This window comes from Passer montanus, unplaced genomic scaffold (genome assembly GCF_014805655.1).
Source record: "Passer montanus isolate IOZ18808 unplaced genomic scaffold, ASM1480565v1 scaffold53, whole genome shotgun sequence".
Lineage (NCBI taxonomy): Eukaryota > Metazoa > Chordata > Aves > Passeriformes > Passeridae > Passer > Passer montanus.
The window spans coordinates 3,638,123-3,661,368 of record NW_024370263.1 but is presented as its reverse complement, the minus strand read 5'-3'; the positions used below and the strand labels follow the sequence as shown (position 1 = coordinate 3,661,368).

General features: G+C 48.8%; 1 protein-coding gene across 1 annotated transcript in view; it reads right to left on the bottom strand.

Moving 5' to 3' along the window:
* MN1 (MN1 proto-oncogene, transcriptional regulator) overlaps nt 1-23,175 on the bottom strand; it is a 34,840-nt gene extending 11,665 nt beyond the window's left edge. Inside the window, exon 1 of the mRNA XM_039724800.1 lies at nt 19,593-23,175. Within this exon, the coding sequence (XP_039580734.1) occupies nt 19,593-23,025 (3,433 nt within the window). The 5' untranslated portion in view covers nt 23,026-23,175. The remainder of the gene's footprint in view (nt 1-19,592) is intronic.
* Between the last annotated feature and the right edge of the window lie 71 nt (nt 23,176-23,246).

Genomic DNA, 23,246 nt, shown 5'->3' with positions numbered 1-23,246 from the left:
GTCCCACCCCAGCTGCAGTGCTGCTGTTTGCCAGTCTGGTTGTGCCCACCCCATGCAGGTGAACCACTGCTGTGGTTCAGTGTCTGTGAGAGCCACGGAAAGCTGAGCTTCCAGCCAGGGTCTAACCCAGCCACATGGCTCTACACCGCTGGTGCCATCACCAGCACCGTGCTCTCTTCAGCTCTGCACATGTGAGAACTGTGGCCCTGCCCAAGCAAAGAAAACTGGCATTAAAAATCAAACCAAACCAACCACCAAAAACAGTTAGACAATGTCTGGACACTTCCAACAGAAAATAAACATGAGTCCAGCAACTACAGCCCATTCCAGCACAGCTGACCCAACAGTCACAATATCCATATCCAACACCAGTGAAGCCTCAGGGAGCTCCAAGTTATTTTCTGTTGTTCTTCCCCCTCAAAAAACCTGAACACTTCTGCTCATCTCTGAAAGGCCACCCACCAGCTCCATCACACTGACACTGGGAAGAGGCCAGGACCAGCTTCTCTCACATAACCCCTCCTTCCGAAGGGCTGTGGCTGTCTCAGACATGGCCCTGCCTCTGAATCCAGCCCCAGCGTGAGAAGACCACCTCCATGGCAGGAAAGAATATTGGCTGACTGATCCTGTGTTTTCATGCTGCTGGCACACATCACCTGCTTGCACTAACTAAATGCTCTGAGCCCATTTTCACCAAGAATGACAAATGACACATCCGTGATGAGTAAGGAAATGCTGGGTTTTGCTTTCAAATGTATTTCATATGTACGCAAACTATCACATGACAGTTTTACACACAGCTCCAGCCCATGCAAAACCCATCTCTTGACTGCCAGAACGCACAAGGAAACAAAAGATTTTCAATAAAATCCGAAGTGGAATTTTCTGATTGCCCAGAAGTCACATGAAACCATTCAGTAAGCTCTCACTTAAATAAAACCAGTTCTGGACACAGTCTAGTATTATTTCAGGACAGGCCAAAATTAAAAAAAAAAGCTACTTAAACATTCTGCATTAAATCACCACCTGGACATTCAAAAAGTAAGGTAAAATGCCAACTTCCACTAGCAAGGGAAGGGGTGTACCAACGGATTTCTAAAGGCAGTGAACAGTTCATGATTACGCACAGAGCAAACAGAAACATGTAAATTCCAGCGCTTCATCAGATTTGTGCAAGAGCTTTGATATAACTGTGGAGGGAAAATAGATACTACAGTAATAAGTAGGATATTTAAGCCCCGCAGAACATACGTGGAAAACTATTTTCCTTGAGTGAAAACAGAATTAAAGATGAAGATTCCCTTCAAAGAACTTTGTTCGTAGTCATTTAGTTTCAGGATGCAAATTAAATGAGCACTGTTTAGCCAAACAAAATAAGGGAATTAGCTCTGAAATAATTTCAGGCTCTTGTGAGGCACAGATACACTTGGCCAAATACTTTTAGGTGTTTTGTCACATTGTTCCCCAAGAGCTCTCCTGTGTTCTCACATCCCAAAGCCAGATCTGCATCCAGCCTGGCTGTCAGGGCTGGGACAGGGATCTGCTTGGTCCCTCTGTCTCCTCCCTGGCTCTGCCAGCAGCTCCCAGAGGTGCCTCTGCCCCATCTATAACTCACAATTAGGAGAGCCTGTAACACAGAACTGCCACAGGCAAAGTCAATCTCTCCCAGGGGCCTCACACATCTGAGGCTCCTGCACACCAAGAAACGGTGATCATGTGCAATAATGCTTGGGGTTAAACCACACAAGTTCAAGGATATCCCTGAAAACACAGTGGGAGTTTACCAAAGGCTAACATTAGTGAGAAGAACCAGCATCAAGGATCATTAGCTCTTTTATGCCATTTATTTATAGCCTACCTTGAAACACATCCCATTTCTCTTTAGGACACCTCGAGCTGAAGTTTGGTGTCTCAGGGGTGAATGAGGAGACTTTGAGAAACAGAGTTCATGAAAACAAAAGGTGTTAAGCAATTTTACCACTCACAGATCAAGAGGAAAGGAAGACCAGAGATCTCAGGTCAAAGCTGGCACCTGCAGAGAGACAGTTCAGAGATGGACAGAACAGGCTGAACAGGGCTCTAAGCACGTGGCCTAGTGGAAGGTGTCCCTGCCCATGGCAGGGGTGTGGAACAAGATGAGTTTTAAGGTCTCTCCCTGCCCAAACCATTTTGTGCTGCCATGGGCCACTCCCTGACCTGCACTGTGCTCAGCAGCACCAGCTGCTTGACACTTGACACTCCAAAAACAGGGGGTTCCAAATCGCTGCTTGCAAGTCCCTTGCAAGTAATTCACAGGCAAATTCTAAAAATTCTGCAAAAATTACTATAAAAAGTAGAATTGTCAGGATGCCTGAGCTTCTTAAAGAAGGGTCAAAATCTCTGCTGGAAAACATTTAAGTGCTGGCAAATCAGACTGAGAGTTGATACTATCAACCCAGCACATCCTGGGCAAATTCCTTCTAGATCTCTTCTAAAAAAATCCCAAATTCTGGTATACCCTAAATTTTGACTACAGAAAGAGATAGAAATGTCGTCATATAATGCATTTGGCATATTCAGAAAGATCCCCTAAAGCACCAATAAGGTGTGGTGATTGAGCTGGAGCCCAGAAGTCTGATGGACGAACAGAGTTTGATTGAACAGCATATTTAAAAACTAAATCTATCTGAAGGGAAAGAAAAAAAATCATTAGAAGAAATGCACTACCAAATGAGGAGCAATGGCAGTGAGGGAAATTCAGTATTAAAAAAAAAAAACACAAAGAAAAAACCCTGGCATTCTTAGGTACAGCTGTAAGTGCCACTATTAGGATAAGAGAAATATAAGCTCATCTTTTACTTCCAGTTGTCACATCACTGTGGAGAGTCTTCATGAAATTCTCAGAATAGCAACGAATCAGGAGCAAACACAGCTGTTCAAGCAGGAAAGTCACAGGTAGACAGACTTTCCTTGCATCAACAAAAAATTAACTCTAAAGTTTCACAGGCCAGTAAATCAACAGAATGGGCCTGCACAACACAGGACAAACAGTCTCATTTTCCAGCCCAAAGCTGATATATGGGCCTGTGTTCTCCTTCCGGCCATATGCTCACGTGATTTATGACCCACAACAATTTCAATACTCCTGGAAAATGAAAGAACAGCAGACAATTAGTTCATCCCACTATGCTGGGGATTGTGTGGGATCTGCCCTGTGGCACCTCCCTAGGGAGTGGGGCCAGCAGCCCCAGTTGCTCCTGTCAAGGGCAGGGGAGGGACACGGGGCTGAGCAGCACCCAAGCACTGGCACAGGGAGCACAGCACATCCCCAAGAATTCACTGCATGGAGCAGCCCACGGGAACTCCAGGAGAGATGCAGAGGCACTTCTAACCAGGAACTGGAGTGACAAGACAAGGGGGAATGTCCTCCTCTGAGAGAGGGCAGGATTAGATTGGGTATTTACTCAGCGAGTACTGAAGCACTGGCACAGGTTGCCCAGAGAAGTTGTGCCTGCCCTGTTCCTGCAAATGTTCAATGCCAGGCTGGAATGAGCTTGGAGCAACCTGGTCTAGTGAAAGGTAAAAGGTGAAAAGAGAAAGGTGTCCCTGCCCACAGCTGTAATGATATGACCCTTCTAACCCAATTCCCTGATTCTCTTCTGTGATTCAGTCCTATCCCATCAGTAAGTACAGCTGTTTGTGACAGCTGCTGCTAACCTGGTCTAGATCTGGTCAGTGCAGTACAGACTGTCCCACTAGCAGGGCATAAGGACCTTGTCATTGCCACCTGCAGCTGAGCCAGGCAGGGCACTGCCTGCAAGGCAAACACTGTCAAATCAGGCAGGATTCAGCTCTGCAGCACCTGCTTCGCTGCCACAACACAAATGCAAAGGCATCACCAAACAAAATCCTCCACCCCACCCTGAATTAGGCTTTTTCCTCGCACAGGCGGGGTGAAGTGCAAGTTCAACAGCTTGACTCATACAGCCAAAACTTCACCCAACCCCAGCCAGCACGGCAGCATCAGCTGGGGCTGATGCACTTGTGAGCCACCACAGAGCACACAGCTGAGAGCCTGTGAGATACCAAGTCTACTGACACAACATCAAAATTGGTTTTTCTGAAGCCAAGGGTATCCAGACTGGTCTTTAGCTAACTTCTGAGTGACAAACCCAAGTCACACATCTACTCAAAGGCATGTCTCTGAAGAGCAGCATCATGCCCTCCTTGGATGAACATTTTGTCCACTGGGAAATGTGCCAAATAACTCAGGTATCCATAACAGCACTGCAATGAATTCTGCTATCTGCCATCCTGCTCAGGTCTGCATCCACACAGCTTCATCCCCCAGCAGCAGAGCTGCCAAGGCAGATGGGCCAGCAAGGCTTCAACAAAGGGTGAGCAAAATGGCAGCAGGAGCATCCATTACCCACAGGACAAGGATAGAGGGATGGAGTCTGAGCTCAGTGTCTTAATGTACCCAACTTGCCTCCCTTCCTGCAGGCCTTAAGCAGAAGGCAGCTGTGCTGAAGGAGTTAATCTTGCCTGGAACAACCTATCTCCGGTTTCTCAGAAACTCCAAGGCTGCAGAGCTGGGCTTTCTGCTCCCTGCCTGCTCCTGCCTGCCCTGCCTGCAGCCTGACCCCTGACATTTCCACTCTGCTTCTCCCTGGCATGGAAAACTTAACCATACACAAACAAACAGGTTGGGAGGACAGATAAATGGAACAGAGGAGGAGAAAGGGAAGATTGCTCAGATTCCTTGTCAAGGCCCTGATTAAATAACAGCAGCACCACCAGACGTGGGTGAGGGGCTGGCATTTATCAGTAAACCCTGAAGTCTACAGCAAGACATCTCTGTTTAATTAATCCTGAAAGGGTCCCTTCCCCCTTCTACTTCCCAGGGAGGTTTTGAGGATCTGTAAGTTTAAAGACACAGTGAATCCTTTTTAGCTCTTTCCTTACAAAACACAAGGGCAAAACCACAGTCAGGATTCCCTAATTCTGTGGCAAAGGCTTCCATTGCATGGACACATGCAGGTAACCCCCACTGAGAGAGCATCTTGGATTTAGTCACACCTCTGAGGCAATACACCCATCATGTGACAGCTTTAGTGACCAGCTGGAAGCCTGCACACACATAATCACAACCAGGCATGGATCTGCCCACCTCACCTGGACTCTTCTGCCACAGTTATGCAAAACCCATTTCTCAAGGGATAAGTCCCTTCAGTGCCTGATGCAGTTCTAGTGTCACCCATTTTTAAACAGTATTCCCACAGTGGAATCAACATCACCCAGCAGTGGAAAAGACTGCACATAAACACAAAGCAAGACAACTCCAAATGCTCTTGTCTCTGGGCTTTCACATAGCTTGAGGAGGCTTGGGAGGACCCTCCAAGGCACCTTCCATTTCAGGAGGTGCCCTGCCCTTTGATCCAAGGTGAGCACTGTACTAGTGCAAAGACCAGAGTTTAAGCCATCAGCCATGAAGGGCCACAAGGCTGGAAATTCACTCCACACCTCAGCAGCTGTGCGAGAGGAGCTCTGCTTCCAGGGTGCCTTCATCCCACCACAATGCTCAGAGAGCTGTAACAGCTCTGGATCATATAGAGTGGACAGATCACCAAACCCTAAAGCAGCTTCCAACAGGAAAGGCCTCAGCAAGCACTTTCCAAGGCTCAGTATCAGTCCTCAACAGGGAACAGGGCAGGGAGGGTCTGGCAGCAGTGCTCAGGCCCCCAGGTCAGCAACCTTAACCACCATCCACCCAACCATCCATCCAAGCAACCACCCAAGCCATGGTAGAATTGCAGAGATCAATTCTTTTTGTGCTCCTGCAAAAAGAGAAAATGAAAAAGTAGCAGAAAATCTCTGTAGTAATGACTTCTAGTCCAATCAGAAGCAAAAGAAGGGGTGGGGAGAAAGGGAAAATTTAAAAGTCTAAGTTCAAATTGTAAAATAAATTTGTAATTCATATCAGTTTTACAAAATTCCCAGGAAAATACAAAGTCAAAACCAGTTATTTTCTTGAGGATCTATATTCTTAAATACCTGGTTTCAACATAATCTCTTTTTAAAGAAGTACTGGGATGGGGAATGAACTGTGAGGAACTGAAAAAGGTCTCTGCCTACCGAAAAAAAATCATTATACAATGACAAGAGACAATCCAGTCTATAATCAAAGACAGAATCCTGACATGTTCAAAGAGAAAATTATTGTAACAACAGTGACTTTGAAGATGAGAAGGGTTTTTTTGATTGAAACAATGGCCATCAAGATTTTTACTGTAGCAGCCAATGCTTAAATGCATCACTCAGCAAGCTGAGTGCCTGCAGATACACTGAGCACCAACAGCAAAAAAAAACATGTAAAAATCAAATAGTGACACCTAAGAAAGTCCTGCCTGAAGTGGAACCAGGCAACACTCTGAGTGTGAACCACTCACACCAGGGAGCAAACACTCCTACTGATGGGCATGCTTGTCCCAGGCAGGGAAGTTTTACAGAAGAGCCAGTGCCCCATTAAAACAAAACTTGCAAGTTACAAGGCACTACACTAAAATATTTAAATTTTCAACATTTGCTTCCAGGGAGTTGCATATTTGGCTGTAAAAGTCGTGATCTGCACTCTTTGCTGAACTCGTGTGATTCACAGAATATGAATCACAAAAGGCAAGTTTGGTGACTAAAAAAAACAGCTGTTCTGTAATGCACCTAAGGAGCAGTATTGGATTTGCTGCTGTTTGATTAGGAGACTATCGGAAGATGACTATAAATACCCCTTTCAAAAACAGAATCTGCATTCAGCTCAGTGTTAGCTGGGTGCTAGTCACTCAGACTGCCTCACACCTCTTCTGTATTTCACCTTTTAGGGGAAAGCCCAAGCACAGTCTTCCTGAAGGGTAATTTTTCACAAAAATTATTCAAAAGCTGTGCAGCATCACTACCACCAAAATTTGTATTTTTAACATGGAAACTTCGAGTTGTATCAATCTTGTCCGTGGTTCCATCACTGTGAGCATTGCTTATATGTGGGAACCATTTTATTAAAACTATGATAACACCAAACAATTTATGTAATAAAAGCATTTTCTCCACTGTAACTCAGCAGTGAAAAGCTGTTTAAAGCAGAGTCTATCAGCCCTACTTCTACCACACATTTCTGTTCTCACCATTACACTGAGAACCTTCCACCAAAAATGAAACCATTAAAAAGCGTGAATATATGTTTTGGTTTTCTCTTAGCTGGAACTGGCAAATCTTCCTGGGGGCATCTCCACTTCAATTTCACAGCTACCACAGAGGATTCCCCCTTCTTTCTTTCATTGGACATTTATGTACCTTCTACAGAAATTGAACATATTGAAACTGATGTTTTCGTGGTTTTGCTGATGTTGTTCCAGGCCATGCCACACTTGGGCTCACCACCTGTGCCCCAGGTGTGCAACAGTGAACCAACACAGGCCAAGGCCACAGCGGGCTTAGCCCTTCTCCCTTTTGGGGTATTTCTGGCAGAAGTGCCCCGGTAAGTGCCACGTTCATGTCCCCACGGCGTGGTGGCCGCTGGCCAAGTAGTGGAGCAGTGAAAGCACAGCTGGATGCACAGCACACACCACCACAGTGACAGCCCAAATCCAGCTGTGGCAGCAGGGTAATGAGCACACCCTGTGAGGGGACACAGTCAGACTGGGACACCCACCTTGGAACCCAACATCCGTTTTCCACAGAGTGCCCAGACAGCCCATGGAACTCAAACCCATATTTTAAAACAGGGAGCACTGCAGATAAAGACAGATCAATTTTGCCCTACATTTTTAAATGAAACTCTCCTGTTTTGGAAAGAATTTCATTAAGGTGAAAATATAATACAGAACTACCCATTTAGGAAGAATGTGCTATTAATTCTTAGCAGTGTATGTGGAAGGGAAAATTGCATTTTTATCTAAATGGTTTTTTCAGCACAACCCATTTCCAGTATTCTTTTACAGCCCAGTAGTGGGAACTTTTCACATTTTTATTTGAGCCAGACCTCTGTGGAAGGCAGCCTTCAGTAACACGTCAAATACAACCCTTTAAACTGTATTCCAAGAGAAGCTCCACAAACTGGAGACAGGCCAGAAGAACACACCTTAAAGGATGGTTGGAAAATAAAAGGAAAAAAACCTCTCAAGGATGTAAGCCAGATTTTTAAGGGGGAGAGGAAAAAGGATGTGGTTTAGGGGTTTTTTTTCCCTAAGAGCCAAGAAGAGTTCCAGTCTTCCCTCTCTTCTTCTTCACTTGAAGCAGAAACACCTCCTCTTTGGTGCAGTTCCCAGTTCCAAATGCACACAAAGAGCAGAAGGGGGCCATGTTATCACTCTGAAAAAATGGACATTCTGAGCTATAACACGCACTAGTATGTACAACCAAAACAAGTGTATGCTATGAAAGACTCATTTTATCAGCATAAACAAATGCTCATTTCTCACTGCAGTTTCATACCATTTGAAACTGAATATAATCCAAACAATAATTCCAAACAACTGATGCTGGGATCCAAGTTTGCCTGACATACTGCCATCACACAGCAAGAACAACACCAAGTAAAAGCAAAAGCAGATTCAGAACTGACTGCTTCAAGTTTTGCTCCGTTCGCCTAATCTAGTAAAGAAAAGCAAACATAAAATTCAAGTTTTTAAAATTCTTCATTTCATCATCAAGGATCTCATATTCAAGAGAACCCAAACCACAACAGCACAGTGGCCCTGTGTTTAACAAACAAAGCCACTGACTTTTCAAGCACCGCAGCAGGGCTCACTGAAGAAGCTGAAGCTCCGTGTTTTCTAAGCATTGTTCATTTGACATTCTTCACCTCTTTTATTTTTTTCCCCCTGCATTGGCTTTTATTAGCTTACTTCAGAAAATTAGTATAACAAAAATTTTATCTTTCAAAACAGACATTTAAAAGTGCAGCAGTTATGGAAATACAATTGGACAATGAACAGTTTTTATTCCCTCTACCTCGCCACACTCCGCACGGCAAAGCAGTAATTACAGGAATCTACTTCTGGTTTAAGCTCTACAGTAAGCTCTTTCCAAATTTAAGGCCAGGAACCAACCCTTCATTATGCTTAATAGGTAGACATAAAACGTAATTGTATCACAATCTCCCAACGCACGTTCCCAGCTCTGAGGCTCACACGTGTCTGGCTCAAAAAAGAGATATTTTATCTGTTCTTTTTTCCTTAAGAGAAACACTGCAGCACCATTGACATCAGCCACTCGAGGAAAACTACACTGAACACCAGAGGATCTGGAAAATTATTGGAGTAAGACTTCACTGTGCTGTTAAAAGCTCACATTTCCAAAGTGGTGTTTGTTGGTACCAAGAGGTCCAGCAGGAGCCCTGGCAGAGTCAGGACCGTGGTCACCTGCCCCGGGGCCCGGAGCACCGGGAGCAGCAAATTCCCTTCTGCCTTTCCCATTCACACCTCAGCTGAAATAAGTAACATCAGGACACAGAACATGGACTGATTTATCTACAGGACACACCACTTCGTCATGTAACATACAACACAGCTTTGATGCACAGAGTTTAAAAGCAAAGCTCACCCAAAATCACCAGGGCTGCCATTGAGCTTTTGCCTGTTCTCCTGAACATTTTCCAGGCATCACCCTCACACCCACCCTGCCAACAGCACAAAGAACTGGCAAATGATGGGACGAAACTTCAGTAATAACCCAGAATGAAGGAATGTTTTGCTATTCTCCCTTTTTTGTGATCTGCCTCTTTCAAAGCAGTTCATATGAGATTTGAATTGTACTTCGTATAGCCCTTGTTTTTCCTCTGCCTCCAGAACTATGGCAAGGTAGGGAGAGCACAGGGAGCTGGGCTGCATGTGGTTTCTTCCAGCACAAAAAGAAAAGTATGTGCCTATATTTAGAGGTAGAGAAGGGAGCTATAGCATCCAGGAAAAAAAAGAAATAAATCTTACTGATTTTATCTTCAAAAAAGCATTTGTGTTTTTGGTTTGTTTAAATCAAAAATGTGCTGCAAGCGTTTGACCCTATATCCAGCAACAATAAAATCTGTTCTATCATAAAATACCAGCTGCTTTGCACTTTGAATAACAATACTATTTTAAAAGGGTTTCAGAATTATTGTCTCATAGATTGTGGTAGTTTTTATTACAATTACTGGGGAACTCCTTTTCTTCTTTTGTAGAATACAATCAATAGGCCCATTTATTATCTTCTTGCTTTTAAAACTGTATTTGGTCTGAAATTTTGGGTTACTTTTCAGACTATGCAAAAAACCCCATTTTTCAGCTTAATATTTGGCATTAATAAAAATTAAAGCAATTGAGTCAGATCAAAAATATCAGTATTATTAGATGCAAGCAGTTACTGGGCTGCCTGGCAGGTCTAAGAGTCTTTTTTTTTTTTATTATCAGCCCAGTACCACTCCAGGAATAAGTCACACCAGGTGGCTGTGATCTACTGGGCAGCTCAGACCTGGAGTCTGTGTCCTCCACTCCCATCACCCAGAGGAGCAGGGAGGAGAAGCCCTCCTTTGGTGATGCTTCCAACCCCAGGCATCTGGAAGAAGTGAAAACCTTGCAACAAACTACATCTGCAAGATTTAGGTCTCTTTTCCTGTTGCTAAGACTGACAAACCTATTTAGAAATTCACTCACACACAGATCAGAAGTGCCATAACTGGGGTTTGGGTTTATCTTTTCCACGGGAGGAGAAATGCTGCCCCGGAGAGGGCAGTACAGCCGCGCCATCCGCTTCTCACCAAAGAAGGAATCCACGCAGAAATGAGATCACCAGGTGGGATGAGATGCTCTCAACCCATCATCCCCTGCTCACACACGTTTCCCAGCCCAGCAGCATTCAGCACCGGCGTGCCAGCCTTTGCTGGGCACCCAAGTGCCCTCCAGTTCCACTGTGCACCTCACCAGCATCCTCTGCCCAAGCCCTGGTGGCACCGCCCTGTGAACCGGCAGCTGCCCAGCCCAACAACACCTCTTTTATCTCATTTGGACAGTAAATCTTGAGCAGCGGGAACATCTCCCAGGTTTCTAAAGCACTGTGGCAATTTACAGTGCAACAAATATGATCTTAAATAAAAATAACCCTAAAGTGGGACCTGAATATGGACTCCGTTGCGCCCTAAATCACACGTAGACCCCAATGCCGGTAAGTACCACGGCGATGCCTGGACTGCCCGAGCCATCCAGCCAGGAGCAGGAACGCCGTGCAGGCATTCCCTCCCTGCCTGAGCCACCCATCCTGGAGCAGGAACGCCGTGCAGGCATTCCCTCCCTGCCTGAGCCATCCAGCCAGGAGCAGGAATGCCAGTGCAGACGTTCCCTCCCTGCCCGTTGCAGCCTCACCTCCAGCAGTGCAGGGGAGGGAAGGCTCAGCCCCATTCCCCAGGGAGCAGCAGTGCTTGCAATGATGCTCAGCTGTGCCTCAGACCCACAGCATCCTCTGCCTCTTCTGACTGCTCTCACCTAAGACCAAAAGGCTTTTAAATGCCATTATGGAGGAATATTATACCTACCCACCTCTCCCTCCAAAAAAAAAAAAATAGTGGAAGATTTTTCTAGGAAAGAGATCCTAAAATTCTGACCAGATAATAACCCCAGCCCAACCTCCATTTCCTATGTTAATAGATCAATTTACATCTTTCTAGCAAAATGGTTTCAGGCTACATTATAAAAAATAAAAAAGTCATGCCTTTCTTCTGAAACTGCATTTTGGGAGAGGATTAAGGAGGAAGGAAGGATATGACTCTTTCCAGGGCTTTGTAATGTATTTGCTTCGCACAGCAAATTAATATTCTCAATTTTAACTCAGGAGTACATTCTTAATTAGGGTATGAAATGTTTTAAAATTTTCTTCACTTTACAAATGGCTGCTTTTTCAATTAACTGTGCTTCCCCAGCCTCAGGATGATCTTTCTATTAGCAACAGAATGCTTTCGAGTATTTTGTGAATACTAATTCACAAAATTAATTAAATGCAGACTTAACTCTGAAAACCTATATTTTACCACCAAAAAACCCTGCTGTCTTCCAACTACTGACCAATCACAGGCTTTGTTGGGATCAAGGGGATCAAGTCCTAAAGGCCCAGCAGTCAAAACTGAAGGTAGGAGAGTTAAAAGAAAAAAAAAACAAGTTTTTCATTTTGTATTTTAAATGCTCCAAACACAGAGGGGGATAAAAAAAAGATAAATAACCCAAAGTTCACACAAAGTGGCCGCAGGAGCAGGACTGTGGCACGTCTCTCCCACTGCTCACAGAGCTAGCAGAGCCCTTCGAGCTCCCACACGTGTTGTCCGTGTTTAAACTCAAATAAACAGTATTTACTTCAATGTAAAAAAATCTAACAAAGCAGCACTTAAACATAACCAGATTCCTGCTTACCAAACCAAAAAAAGCTTTTTTTTGACAAATGTTAAAAGCTAATAAAAAATGTAGACCGCCCAGCGTCATGCTCGGTGGCGTTACATTAAAACACTGAACAGACACAAACAGATTTGCTGGAATTGAAAACAAACAGACACAAAGTGCCCTGCTGCAGGGTCTGGGCAGCACCTCAGCCTCAGAGAGACTCAGCTCCTGCCAGGGAGCTGCCCCTGATGGATGCACACGTGCATCCCAAGGAGCGGCACCGTCAGTGCCAGAGCAGCTCCTGCCCAAAAGGGCAAGGCAAAACTTGGGAAAACGTTACTTCCAAATGGATCAGACCCAATCCTACAGAGAGGGATGTGTCCTACATGTGAGTCAGGCATCTCGAAAGGGCACAAGCACAAAGCAAAAATAATCCTATGACAATGGCCGCGCTGCTACAAAAAATAACTCAAGTACAGGGAAGAAACAGAACAGTGGTGACCATGTTATGGATAAAAAGTGCAACACTAAGAAAGGCACATTTCTAGACCATCAAGTCCTAAAACTTATGACATCAACTAAGGAAAATGCATTCACCCCATCCAGATGCTTTTGTCATTTGCCAGGAGATGAGCGGAACATGAAGCCTTAGAGGAGAGGGCACTGGCGGGGAGAGAAGAAGGGGTGCTGAAGAGGGGAACAGTAAAGCAGTATCATCTAAGATGTTCTCTTTGAAGTATTAAGAAAGCCAGCTTGTAAAAATTAATGGATTAGACCTCCAGCTGTTCAATTCTCAGCTTTAAATTTAGAAGGCATTCGACTTTGGAACACTGGCACATAATCCATAAAATATATTTAAATTTGTAAAAAAACCCCAAAATCCTTTGTATTAAAAGGCCACTAATAACTCAGAATATTTTAACTGCACCAACACAAAGCATCTGGCAAAAGAAAAGCAGCAAACTACAAAGAATCACAGTATTTTTATATAAGCCAGTCATCTAATCACTGTGTGTAAACTAGGTCTATCTACAGAACAGCAAAAATTCGGAATCACATTTTAAAAACTGAGAAATCTACCAAGACCAGGAAGGTGAGGGCATACCTTGAATTTCCTGAGTGATTCCAGAGCCTCACATATTTAATTTCCATAAGGTTCCCCATGTCCCTTACCCAAGATCTGGTGGACAACCAGCCATGTTCTGAACAGCCCTCACTAACAGAGGCTCTCATTTAAAAACGCCTCTCAATAAACAAAACTATTTCTTATTTAAAAATAAAACAACACACCAATCTTAAACGTGTCCTGCAAACCTTAATCATGTGTTTACAGGTGCAAAACATCGTTCTTTTCAAGGGTGTAGATTTTTCAATGGGAAAGCTGGACCAGCTGGGCAGGGAGGCGGGTGCCGGCCGGAGCCGCGGCGCGATGGCGAGGTGGCCACCGCCTGCATCCAACACGCTCCAGTCCAAAACATGCACAAGGACAACCTATTCTGTACTAGAGATAAAACAGGGGATGATCCTCTGCCTCCAGTTTGACAGGTCTCTTTCAATACTCTCGATGTGCTTCAGAAATTATGTCATGAAACGGCTTCTGGTATTTTGGTAAATTTAGCGTTAACAAAGCACACACGTTAGGCCACCTGAAGATTCATTTTAGAACTGGTTTGCACTTTCTTAGGAGACTCTCCTCACACTCAGATTTAACAGAAATACATGAGAAACCACTGACTGAAAATGTACAGTAATTTGTCTAGTACTAAAATTTTATATGGTCACATAAAGGCATTTTACTGTACCAAAACCCTTCCCTGGTATAGAATACTACCGAGGCTGGGAGTCAGCTGGTTCAAATAAAAGCAGCCTATTAGTTTCAGGTTAGACTTTTGTTTTATGCCTTATTCTTTGTTCTACACAAGTAACAACAAATTGTATCTATAGACATTGCAAATTAATAATGCTTTTTATCAAAATATTATTTGCAGTTCTATGGTCGAGCATTCCACTAGGTGATTAGTAAAAAAACCCAGGTATTGTACCTTAAAAAGTAAGAGGAGACATGGTGTAATACATCACAGATCGAAATAAATCTATGCTGTCATCCAGGCTCATATATAAATACTAAGTCTAATTCATTTCCTTTTACATCATACATAAAGATCTGAAGCACATTCATCCACTAGGTGATTAGTAAAAAAACCCAGGTATTGTACCTTAAAAAGTAAGAGGAGACATTGTGTAATACATCACAGATCGAAATAAATCTATGCTGTCATCCAGGCTCATATATAAATACTAAGTCTAATTCATTTCCTTTTACATCACACAAAAAGATCTGAAGCACATTCACACACCAATTTCAAGAAACATCTTCCTCGAAGTCTCTCTCACGCAGATCCTCACACCAAGTGTGTGCTAAACAACCCCATTAAAACTCGCCTTGCAACTGAGTGGGCATCAGAAAATAACAGACTTTGGGGCAAGGAAGCACCAGGATGCAAACCAGATAGGTAATCTGCATTAATTCAAACACAGCTAGATTGTCCACTGAAATGAGAACAGGTAAATCTAGAGACCAAAAATTAATAGCCAGACAGACAGTGGATGCAAAGGCAAACACTGGCCACAGTTGTTACTGAAATGCCAATAAATTTACACATTTCCTGCACTAAATATTTTAGTATATCACAGCAAGAGGAAATACTACTGAAAATTCTGTTCCTTGCTTTTTCTAATATATGCCATAAGGGTCGACAAGCACCCTGCTACAAAATGTTTATAAAACAAAGGAAAATATTTCTAAACAGAACCATTTTTTCTAGTAAAAAGTATTAAAAATCATAGTCAGTCAAGGTAAACAATGGAGAATTTCTATCATTCACATGAGGCCAAACAAGGGCAACCCTCCCAATTAATTTTTTTTTTTAATAGGTTAGAAAAGTTTAAAGTGTCATATTAAATCCAAACCTAATGCACACCAATGCAACCTAATGCACTATCTCTCCCAGGATAACCAGCGGGAGCGTTCTTCCCTCATCACTCTGACTGCTAATCCAGATGATTTAATAAAGATATAGATTTGATACATGCGGGGTTTATTGTGTAACTTCAAGACAAAGGCAATAGTATCTTTTTCCACTAAATTGTTAACATTGTGTAAGTTTCAGCAGCCCAGTGAGACAAAGCAGCACCGGGAACCAGGGAATCACAGCCCCCTCGCTGGAAAAGGCGCTGAGCTTTGCTGCTGAACTCGCTTCCACAGCGCTCACTACAACACAGCCGCTCACAGCACATCGCTTGCAGCGAGGCTTCAGCGCCTGAAAAACCTCACCAGAGGTCTGACAAAACTCAGTCCCAGTAAACAAACACGGTCCCTTGGTAAAGCCTCTAAAAGAACTAAGCAGTATTTAAAATAAAGCAAGCAAGCAAAATGCACTGGAAAGGGAAAGAAAACAAAGGCTCCCGGCCGCATCTGGACCAAATTTGACCTTTGTTAATGTATTTCTAGTAATTCACAGATGTTACACACTGCTCCAGCAAGAGGCTTGGCCTGTGGGCTCATTCAAGTGACAGGTTCGGTGTAACAATGAAATATTAACAAAAACTCACACATGAAGGCTAACGGTGCCGCGTGCCACGTGCCCGTCAGCCCGGACTGACGAGCCCAACAGCCACGGAGCAGAAAAATACACTCCCATCCTTTCCAACCAACACCTGCACAGTTCTAGGTACATACTGATGTCTTCACCTGACATCTGCAGTACGGGACTTTCAAAATTTCAATTAAAAACTAAAAACCAAAACCCCACCAGCACTTAATTAGTGGGTTTCTAAGGAACACAAATACACATTTCACTGAAGGGGAAATTGTTCTGGTTCGGTCAAACCAGGAAAAGCAAAACCCCGTTAAACTGGCCCTGGATTTTTAAGTGAATTTGAACTGGTTATTCTTTGTCAGCTAGAGCTGTGGTGTTGGAAGTCAAGACAACCCCTCCAGACTAAGTGTTATTTATCTCTCAGTCCCAGTTCAAGCTGCTAGGCAGAGGAGAACACGAAATTCTAGAAAGCATTTTCAGGGAGAAAAAACCCCAAAACCTACCAGCTACCTCACATAAAACATGTTGGTACAAGAAATGATGCATCAGAGAAAACTCCTTACAGAAAACACATTTCAGGGCAGAGCCATGTCCAGGCAGCATTACTAATACTACACTCCGAAATGGAATGTGAACGCACGCACAGAGCTCGCGGCAGGCCAGCGCCGGAGGTGTCACACCTCACAGCACCGGTGTCTGCTCTCAGCAACCTCCAGACCCACAGCTCACAACTGCCGGAGATCAGCAAATCATTTTAATGCCATTATGGGAAAAAAGGTGAGCTCCGAGGAATCTGAGTAGCCATTTAAACAACTTAAGTTGCTTCCCCCATAACCTGCGCAGTAACAGAGTATTTGAGAAGTTCCTGATCCTGCTGTATTTTGGGGAGCCTGCTCTTTCCTTCACGGCCAGCACTGAATTCAGACCCTCTGGTCCTGGAGAGTGGCAGGCAGTGGACAAAGTGCCCAGCACTGCACCGAGGGGAAGCTGCCCCCCAACACCCACCGCCCCTTCCTCCACCTCCCCAGCACCTGAGCAGCCGCCGGTGCCAATCGCAGCAATGCCACAGTGGGAATAAATCCTTGATTGCTCTCACGTCAAGTGTTAATCAGAAGCCCCAAACGAGTCTCCAGTGGGGAGGACCCCGGGTGTAATGCTGCTCTCCCTACCACTGCCCAGCTCCAAAACAGTGCCCACCTTCCAGCACGGAACGCCGAGGAACTGCCTGAATTCGGAGGAGCGCTGTCTGGAGCCTGCACACCCACCCGGACACTGGGCTTCTGCTGGAGCAAACAGCACAGTGCAAATCCCAGCCGACTGAGAAGGCTTCAAATCTCAGCCCACGTCTAAAGGAAGCCTTTTCTTAAACACAGTTTCACACACTCAGGGGTATGGCAATGTTAAGTTTAATTATTTCTACTGGCAGAGGTGAACAGCCTGTTTTGTCTCACCCATTGTATCTTTATCATCTCTAACAACAGTTAAAGTAAATTCTCTGTGAGTCTGTATAAATTTCCTCATCCGAGGAACCAGCCCATTCAAATCCCTCAAGTGACTAAAGCATGAACCAACCCGAGCGCCTCTGCATTGTTGTGGAACTGGTTTGCTATTTTATGTTAAGCCTCTGAAATACTAAAACATATCCTTATATAGGAACACTGATTAAATGGTTTTCCTTCCAAGTGATGAACTGTTTTAACACCAACATTGTGGTTATCGCGACCAAAAAGCAATTACTTCTTTCACTAGCTGTTACTAAGAATAGCTGTGATCAAAGTGACTGGAGGAGTGCTGTTAAAAGACGCTGCAGAAGCATCGCTCCGTATGACACACACACACAAAATATAGATCATTTTAAACCAAATTACACTTTTAATAAATGTGCTGTTCGGAATTAAATTGCTGCTCAGGATTTCTTTTAAATCACAGCTTGGGATTTCTTTTTTCATCCAGGAAGTCAAGACCTATAGAAGTTATTCTTTCAAAATCTATTTCTAAACACGGCACGGTGTGAGATCTGTGATCTGTGTGTGTGTGAAAGTGCACACGTAACGGGGTGCGTGTGGTGTGAGAGAACGTATGTATGTGCTTGAGCCTGCCAAGGCAGAAGTAACAGGAACTGTGATTTGTGCTAACTAGCTATTGATCCAGTCAGATCTAGATGTTGTGTACAAGAAACAATAAAAGAGAAGGGGCCAGGAAGGATGCTGTGTGCAACTCCATTTAAAAATGGAAAAGAAGGGCCCCAAACAAACCAATTTATGTCCTTGCCTGGGTGAAGCATGGAGAATGCTGATGGGCTTCCTCGGGTCTGCCGTGCATGCTAAACACTCTGCTCGAAATGAGAGTCTCCTGCGCTGGGCATTAAACATGAACAAAGAGACAAACCGTGGGGGCTAAGATTCACGCTTCAGAAAGCCAAAGCTGCAAAGCCAACCAGAACCAGGTTAGGAAACAGCCCAGTTTCCTAACCAGCTCCCTTCTCATTTCACCAACTTTCTTAGCAGAATTACTAAATGTGGAGGGCTGTAAAAAGTCAGTCTCCACTACCAGAGATAAAGAAAACAATTTCAAACTACACTGCAATACCAAAATATCATCTTTCCTTGGGACAAATAATGAGTTTATATTGTGTAAACTGCACACATGTATTTCTGGCGCACCAAAACCCACCCACTTGCCCTCAGATAGCAGGTACAGCATGTGCACCCATTGTAACAATCACACATACAGCTAGGCAGGTTGCAAAATAGGAATTTGATAAGATAAAATAGAAACCTATTGAATCTATAATCATCCTTATCTTAAACAGCTTTTATAACAGAGGGCTTTCCAATAAAATGTTTTTTTCTAAGCCTGGGGAATTATGATGTCCTCTGGACACAAGGAAGGATCAAAAACGACAACTAATGTCAAAATTAAACATCTGTCAACTAAGCAAGTTTTACACTCACAGATGCAGAGCCTTATTTTAAACTGCTTTTCAGTTAAATAAAAAAATAATTTGTTACAAGCCGTTCAGTTCAGTATCACACTGCTGTGGGCTCCAAATGCAAGCAGGGGGCACCTGGACCTGAAGGGGCAGAACTACCACCAGATTCTTGTTTTTGTGGTTAGGGAAAACCCCAGTCATAGTTTTGGGAAAGTGGCTGGAAGGTTCACCTGGCACCAGGCTCTGTGGGAACCCCCTCCTCAGTACCCCATGCCTGGGGGGACCCTGCAGGAGCCCCCTCCTCAGAACCTCAGGCTGCAGTTCCCTTCTGCAGCATCCCAGGCCCAGGAGAGGCTCACTGGGATCCCCTCTGCTCAGCACCCCCGCCTGCCCGTTCTCTAGGAGGCATGATGGGGACAGGGCTGGCAGCAGAGATGCCATGGGGCACTTGTCACCTGGGCCAGTCAGGCAGCAGACACTTTGTCCCTGACACTGTCCCCACCCCATTAGATCCACCCAGCATCCCAGCATCCCGCAGCCCCAGCCCAGACTGGGAAGGTGCCTGGCACCCACCAAGGGTGGAGCCAGTGTGTGCCCAGAGTACCAGAACTGCAGCTTCACCGTGTCCCCTTCCCTGAGCAGCCCACAATCACCCCTACCCCTGTGCCAGCACCCCTGTGGGACAACTGATACCTTCTTTGCTGGGGTTCGGGGGCTTGGGCTTCTCCCAGGGCGCCATGGGCTTGTCCTCCTCCTGCCCCTCCATCAGGGCCTTCTCTCCAGGCAGGTACCAGGTGGAGTTGTGCTCTGCCATCAGGGAGTCCAGGTCGATGGTGCTCATGGTGCCCTTGACACCCTCCGAGCAGCAGCTGCCCAGGTCACTGTCCCCATTCTGCCCCGCACACTCCCCCTTCTTGCTCTTCAACCCCAAGGGCTGGTCTTCCGAGATGCTGAACTGCTGCCGCTGGAGCTGGATCTGTGCCTGCAGGATCTCCAGGGGGTGGATCTCATCCTGGGCCGAGGTGCTTGTGGGGGTCCGCACCTGCTCCATGCTTGGCGTGCCAGGGTGAGCGCCCGCCGTGGTGCTGAGCCCATAGCTGTCGGGGGTCGAGGTAGATGTACTGAGAAGGCCAAGGGCCAGGGGCTTCTGTCCGTTGAGAAGTGCGTGCTCCCCACGGGGCAGCTTGGGCGAACCACCCAGCAGCGGGCTACGGGTGGGCTTGGAGGTGGCATTGTCGGAGCTGGAGGACACCTCGTCCTCGTTGCCATAGCTGGTGCTGACCTCGTCGGGAAAGTCCACGTGCGGGGAGCTGCCGTCTGACTTGGTCACGCTCTGGATGCCGCTGTCCAGGGAGGACATCAGGTCGGGCTGCTCCGCCAGCAACAGTTCACTGCCCTTGCCCCAGGACGGGGAGGTCAGGGGCTTGTCGTGAGGGGTGCCTCCACCGCGCTCAGCGCCCGCAGCCCCCGGCGGGGCCCCCGCCGCCACCGGCACTGCCGGCTGCCCTGGGCTGACACCGGCTCCCCCGCCCTCGGCAGCTGAGAACTTCTCAAAAAACGTGCCGGGACTGACGTGCCCACTGTCCCGTTTCCGGCGACCCCGACCCCGCCCGCCACCCGCCTTGCCCTCGCCACCGGCCACCGGCTCCAGCGCGTAGCCGGGCGAGAGGCTGCTCTCCGCAGGCAGCAGCGGGGCAGTGCCCGCTGCTTTGCCCGTGCCACCCCCACCTACTGGCGGCCCTGCTGGGAAGTAGTCCGGGGCAGCAGGTGGCGGGTCAGGCTCGGCCTGGCTGAGCTTGCGCTTGGCCTCGGCCGGGCTCTTCTTGTTGAAGGTGACGTTGAGGTTGGGAGCGCCCAGGCTCGCGATCATGTTTTGGCAGGCAGTGGAGAGGGCAGCCAGGCAGCTCTGCCCGAAGACATTGTCCTTGCTGGCCGCCTTGCTGAAGGAGCCCAGCGAGAGGGCACCCAGCTTGCTGGCAGCGGGCCGTGGCGGGGGCGGTGGGGGAAACTCGGGCGGGGGTGGTGGGTAGGCACCTGGCGAGGCGCTGAGGGCAGGTGCAGCCCCGTGGGCCGCCGGCTGCCGCGCCGCCGCCCCAAAGGGGAAGCCAGGCTGAGCGGCAAAGTCGGCGGGGCCACGGCGCTCAGCCGGGGCACTGGGCAGTGCCACACCGCTGCCTGGTGACTGCAGCTGCGAGAGGCCACCCATTGTGGGTGTGAAGGGCGGATGGACGCCGGGCGACGGCAGGGCCTGCGCTGGCCCCTCGCCTGCCATCCGCAAGGGCTCCTGCAGCCCCAGCCCACTGGCACCCGGGCGGAAGAGCACGGCAGGGCCGCCCTGCTGCAGGCCGAGCTCGTGGGGGGCTGCCTCGGCTGGTAGCCCGGGCGCTGCCAAGCGCCTCGGCAGCAGCTCCCCAGGCGGCGGCGGCCCTGCGAACCAGGCGCTGTCGGGGGCCAGGTGCGGCGCCGGCGCATCGAAGCTGCGGCCGCCACCAGCCTCCCGCTCGAAGGCTGGCGGGGGCAGGCTGCCGGGTGCGCCCACCTCACCGTGATGCCCCAGCTGCTGCAGACTGGGCGGCCGCAGGCGCTGCTGGCTTCGCGAGGCCATCTGCTTCATCACCAGGGCCGCGTTCTGGCGCTGCGCCAGCGCCGGGTGCTCAGGGCCGCCGTGTGGCAATGGGCCCCCAAAGGCCTCAGGTGCCGGCGGAGTGAACTCGCCCGGCAGGCCAGGGTAGGCCGTCGGGGAAAGGTGACTCTCCATGGCCGGGCCGTGCATGCCACCGCCCCAGGAGGCACAGCGCTCGACGCCAGGAGTGTTGGGGAAGTCAAACCGCGGCCTCTTGGCGACGCTCACGTAGGGGGCATCGAAGTGCTGCAGTCTTTGATTTGGTGGCTGTTGCGGAGGAGGGTGCTGCATATTAAACACGGGGTCGGTGTAGGGATGCATATTCCTGTTCTCCAGTCTGTGAATAGGGTATTCAAACTGTGCATGCTGGTTCTGCATTATGGGCCCATTGTCCTGCAGGTTGGAGTTGGGAGCGTTGGCTTCTGTTTGCTGTTGCCTAGGGATGGCTGGCGGGCAGGAGTTCTGTCTGGCCAGCAAGCCCGGCGGCTGCTGCGGTGCTTGCGGTGGTGGTGGCGGCTGCTGCTGCTGCTGCATCAGCGGGTGCCTGGCGTTGGCCCCCGGCTCCAGACCGGCCGACATCTTCCGCGCCCCCCCGAAGCGCTCGAAGAAGACGCCGTGCTGCTGCGGCGGGTGCGCCTTGGCCACGGCCATGCCCGGCGCCCGGGGCAGGGCGGGCGCCCCCGCGAAGCTGCCGCCCGCCGGCACCTGCCGCCCGCCGCCGTAGTGCGGCAGCTGCCCCTCAGGCTCCGACGGGGAGAAGACGGGCAGCTCGAAGTGGCCGGCAGGGCCGTCGCCAGGGTAATTGTATTCCAGCGAGTCCACGCCGCCCTGCGCCGGCAGCCGCCGCGGCTCCAGGCCGTGGGGCTCGGAGGAGCCGGCCGCCGGCAGCCCGTGGAAGGAGGCAGCGCGGTTGGGGGACTGGTCGAGGGGCAGGCAGGGCGCCGGCACGGCGTGGCTGGCGGCGCCGGCGCCGTGGTGCTGGAAATCGGGCAAGGTCCCGGGGCGCTGCTGCCCGAAGCCCTCGCCGCTCTGGCCCTCGGCCATGTGCTCGTAGCCGTCGGCGAACGCCGTCTGCCCGCCCAGCGCACCGCTGTAGCCCAGAAGGCGCCCGCCGTGCACGCAGGAGGCGCCGGGGTCGGGCCCGAAGCCGCCGCCGAAGTGCGGGGGATGCTGGTGCGGGTGGGGGGCGCCGCCGGGGCCGCCGTGCGGCTGCTGTCCGCCGAAGAAGCCGTGCACGGGCGGCTGCATGCCGCCGCCGTGCAGCTCGGCGGGGCCGCGGCCCGGGAAGCCGTAGCCGTCCCCGGCCAGGCTCATGTTCATGCCCAGGAGGGGCGGCTCGCCCAGCGCTCCCAGGGCCGGGTCCGCCGGTGCTGGGCCGCCGCCGGGGAAGGCCGGCGCCTTGAAGTGCGCGCTCATGCTCAGTCCGGGCTGGCCGAAGCCCCGCTCCGCCTGCCCGCCGCTCCGGCCGCTGTTCTGCGGCTCGAACTGCTCCAGCCCGAACATCCTGCGCGGCTCCTCAGCAGGGCATGGCTGGTCCGCGCCGCTCCGCCGTCCCGCTGCCCGCCGCTCCCCGCTGCTCCGCTCCGCGCCACTCGGCCGCCCCCGCTCACATCCTGCCGCGCCGCCGGCACCGGCCGCTCGCCCGCGCTCACCCCGCCGCTCGCCGCTCGCTGCTGCCCGAGAGCCGACGGGGCGGCGCGCCGCCGCTCACAGGCTCCGGCGCC